At 32.3% G+C, this 4,639-nt stretch overlaps 1 protein-coding gene across 1 annotated transcript; it reads right to left on the bottom strand.

The window, feature by feature from the left end:
- Positions 1–796: 796 nt before the first annotated feature.
- LOC120069179 (GATA transcription factor 5-like) lies at positions 797–2,447 on the bottom strand. Its single transcript, XM_039020854.1, has 3 exons — positions 2,258–2,447; positions 1,887–2,160; positions 797–1,770 (listed from the first exon to the last, which is right to left on the bottom strand). The coding sequence occupies exons 1-3, from the start codon at positions 2,401–2,403 to the stop codon at positions 1,096–1,098; spliced, it is 1,095 nt and encodes a 364-aa protein (XP_038876782.1). The 5' UTR covers positions 2,404–2,447; the 3' UTR covers positions 797–1,095.
- Positions 2,448–4,639: the final 2,192 nt, after the last annotated feature.

Below are 4,639 nucleotides of genomic sequence, written 5' to 3'. Positions count from 1 at the left end.
TATAATACATTTTCAAGTATTTAATTTAAAAAATAAATTATATTGAAAAAAAAAATAGAATGTGTGACAAACACTCAAAATAGCTTTTGAAGTTTATTTTCAACATTTTTTGTTAAATATGTTTAAATAAAAATGAATTTTTAAAAAAATATTTTTTCCACAAGTTAATCCAAATATACACATTTTTAAATATATTTATGTAATACTAAGGGTATAAATGTAAATGTGATGAACTCTACTCACATCCCACTTCTCTCCTAACCTAGGAATCTAAACCATGTCTTGTTTTAAAATAATAATAATGTATTATTTTTTCTCTTAAAATCTTACGTTATTTTTGCAAAATCATTATCAATTTAGTTATTTTTTATTACTATATTTTCTAGTCTATAACATATAACATCACAATTTTCCAAAAATTCATAATGAGGAGACGTTTGATGAAACCAAACGGCCCAAAAGTTTCAATCTGAGATGAAAATCACGTCACAATGAAGAATTTTGATTTTGGAAAAATGTCACAATAAGGATTTTTGTTCATGAAAAAAACGTCATAAATAATAAGGAAGTTAATTTATACGTTACATTGTACATGTCTCCCCGCCTCCTCCTTCATAATGTTTTCGCTTTGCAACGGCCACCAACGCCGTTTCAAACTCACCCAAAACCCTCTAATTATTTTATTTTAAATAACGCTCCAATTAAATATTGTATTATTATTGTGTTACGTCTATTATTCTTCTACAATAAAATAAGTTACGTTATAAAATAGAAATACCATTTACAAACCCAAAACTCTTTAAAATATACTGCCGTTAATGTCATTTAATCTAAAATCTTAATTAATCAAAGAAATTAAAATTTAGAAATACATAATAATCTTTTCTCTAGACAGTTACGTACGTACGTACATCGCTACAAACCTACGGCGAACAGAGGGGGCAAAAAATGTACACTAACTCGGGTTAATTGAACCGGCTCGACAAATCCGGTTCTTTGCCTAAACTTTACTCTTCTCTTCCTCCTCTATTCATCGCCCGCCTCAAACTACGGCAACCTTTTCTTTTTCTTTTCTTTTTTTCCCTCTGGGGTATGCTAACTCTCTCCTACGGTCAAAAACTCGGCCGGGGCGGCGACTTCTTTTTTCCGGCGCATTTCGAGAACTTTCCGGTGGTGGTTGGAGTGCAATTCGCTGGAGAAAGTTGGACTGCAGGCGGGCCGGTATTCGGGTAAAAGTCGACCCGATTTGAACCGGACGCCACAAGCGTTGCAGAGAGTTTTTGCTCCGAGGGGGCCGGTTCTCCACTGGGGAGTTTTCTGGACTCCGCAATGGCTGCACCGCCGAGGCTGCTGGACTCCGGTGGTGGTTCTGGACTTTTCCGACGGAGACTTTTTCCTTCGTTTCTTCGAGACTGGAATTTCTGGTTCGAAACGGTCGGGAATGATGAACCAAGGACTCGCCGGCGAGGACGAGGAGGACGACGTTGTGGAACAGGAGGATGATTCGGTCAACGACGGTGAACCAAGGCACCAAACTCGACCGCTGGGTCTCGTCCGTTTGCTTCTAGCCTTAACCGGAATTGGGGTCTTGAAACAGGGCTCCGGCGGCGAAACGGAACAATCGGTCTCCAGTTGTTCCTCTACGACGGCGGCTTCCTTAGACGATTTCATCAGGGAAGAAACTCCAGGAGAGGGAAACGGAGCGGAAAATCCAGAGAAAGAATCCTCAACAAAATGGGACAGCCATTCGAGGTCCGCTAAATCATCCGCCTGTTAAAATTAGTACAACCTCCATCAATGGAACAAAAAACCAAAAAAGAAAAAAACCCACATCTCTGTCTCTTCAAAAAAAAAAAAAAAAAAAGAAAAAGAAAAAGAAAAAGTACCGGAACGGTAAGTTCGCTGGATGGTAAAGAAGGAAGATCGGAAACACTGGAGTGGTGATGAATTTCTTGAGGAGAAACAAAATTGGAAAGGGAAACAGAGGGCTTATCATGGTCGTGGTGATCAGGGGTTTGGTCTTGAAGAAATTCATCATGATCAGACAAATCCAAGAGTTGATCAACGAAAAAATCATCGGAGGAGACAACATTCTGGGGATTAAAACAGGCATTATCATGAAAACAGAGTTGGGGGCTTAATTCAACACATTCCATGGTCCTGTGGAGAGAGAAAACAGAAGAAAATGAAATGAGAAATTGGCATTAAAAGAAGAAGAAGAATGGAGAAAAAAAATGGCATATCCCAAGAAATGTACCTGAAAACTGGGGGGGAAGGGGAAGGGAAAAAGGATAAGAGAGAGTAGTTGTTGCAGAGAAGAGGATGAAAAAGAGAGAGAGAAGGAAGTAAAAAAGAAAGGGTTTGTTTGGGGAACAAAAATGGATGGTGAGTTCGGTAAAGCATTGAATGAGGCCTCAAAGCGTCCGTGTCCCCATACTAAAACTCCTTCCCTCTCTCTCCCTATATTTACTTCTAACTTTTACGTTTCAACCTCTCATTCTATTCTACATTTTTCTAACTTTACTAATATTTTCTTTGTGTTTTTTGCACTTTTACTCCCTTTTAAGTCCTTTTTTTTTTTTTTACTTGTTTTTAAATTTATTACTCAAATATTTGAATATTCTCGTCTTTTGGAGAGACGAGGTCCGTCAAATTTATTTTTTAAAAATAAAATTACACATTCAAGATGAGGAATGCAAAACTAAACATAAATTAACCATGTGCCAGGGTTGGGTGGTTGTCAACACTCCTGAAAAAGAGGAATGCTTGTTAATCTCAACTAGAATTTACTACTATGATTAATGTCTGAATTTTATGAAATTGTTAGAGATATGGATGAAATGTTGATGTTGATGGTTATTTATGAAAATAAAATTATAAAAAAATGAAATTAAAGTACAAATAAACATTTTACCATTTTTAAATGAGACAAAATGTTTATTATTTACATTATATTTATATTCGTAACATTTTGTTGATTCTTTTTATGTTTTATTAATATTTTTATACTATATCGAAGAATATCAATTCAACGCTTAAATTGGTGTTGAATTTATGAATATGTGAAAATGTATAAATCTTAGTATAGTTAAGAAGTAACTTATGTTCATCTTAAAACTCCAACGTTGGAATTTTTACTTCAACAAAAAAATGGCTAGTCTTTATCCTTCGTATTAGTAGGACCTTGTTGTATAAGAGAAAGACGGAGGGACAAGTTTTTCTATAAGTTTTTTTTTTTCTTTTTCTGGTTGAGTTCAATATGAAATGGGAGGATTCGAACTTTTGATATTGAAGTTGATAACTATACAAGTAGAGTTATGCTAACTTTGGTTTATAATTCCATCTCTACGTTTGATTTTGTATACTTATAAACTAAAAATAAAATAACGCATAATAATAACCATTATATATTTGGAAACTAATATACAATCTTATAGGTTACTTCTTGCCTTTTTAGTGAAACAAATGTGATCATGGAAATTTAAACGTCTAACACTTTTGTTGATTTTTTTCATGTAGGTTTGTATTCTTTTTTCTTTCTTTTTTTTCTTTTTCTTTAATTCAACACTGTGTGGGGTGGAATAATTTGAATCTTTGATCACTTGATCAATTCTATATGTTTAAACTAGTTGAATTATGCTCTAATTAGAAGCTTTAGCTCCATGTAGATATCAATTGATCAAATAAATGAACAAATGATAGATTTTCAATAAATAGTTTAATAAAAAAAATTGTAATAATTTAATATTTCGAATATTTAAAAGTTTAGATTTAAGATATAAATGATTTGTTTTAAATACTATTTTGGTCATTGTATTTTTGGCTATTTTGATCATTATACTTTTAATTTTGGTTTATTTTGGTTCATAAAATTTCAAAATGTCAATTTTGGTCTTTATAAAAAGTAACCAATTGGTCCATTCATTTTTAAAAGAAGAAAATGATCACTTTTTAAAATCATATAGGTCAAAGTTTCAATTTGAGAGTATACAAAGACCAAAATAAATTCCAAAAATTATAGGAAACAAAATAAACATTCTAAAAGCACAAACATCAAAATAATAATAATAATAAAAAAAAAAGAATTTGAATCGAATTATTTTAATAAAAAGTTATTCACATATGATACAATTTCAACAACTAAAATAATTATAAAAAAATTAAATTATAACAAACTTAATAATTGACATACATATATGTTAATAACTATCATATTTGTGGTTCGAATTCTTATACTTGTAATCGTATTTTAAAAAAATTATTATTATTATTATCATGAGAGAGCATGGAATTTATAAATTTAAAAAAAAAGTGTAGAAAATTTTAAAAGAGTGAGGACACGTCAGCAAAAACTTTATGACAAAATAAGAAAAGCAAGGTCACGTGCATGGCGATGAGTCGCGACCCGTTTAGAGGAATATTTTCCCGCTCATCGTACTCTAATTTCTAATTTTAAATCGCATGATTAACCAACCCGCCTCCAAAAACAGCGACTAATTACGGCTTACAATAAAGTCAATAAATAATTATCATCTCCTAACTTTCACTTTTTTTCCCTTTCCCTTTCCCTTTTTCTTTTTTCTTTTTTTGTTTTTCTTTTTTTCCCACATATAGGTTGTTGAGTTGATTAGAATGCCAA

The sequence above is a fragment of the Benincasa hispida genome, unplaced genomic scaffold (genome assembly GCF_009727055.1).
Source record: "Benincasa hispida cultivar B227 unplaced genomic scaffold, ASM972705v1 Contig281, whole genome shotgun sequence".
NCBI classification, from domain to species: Eukaryota; Viridiplantae; Streptophyta; class Magnoliopsida; order Cucurbitales; family Cucurbitaceae; genus Benincasa; species Benincasa hispida.
This window is presented reverse-complemented; position numbering and strand designations above follow the sequence as displayed.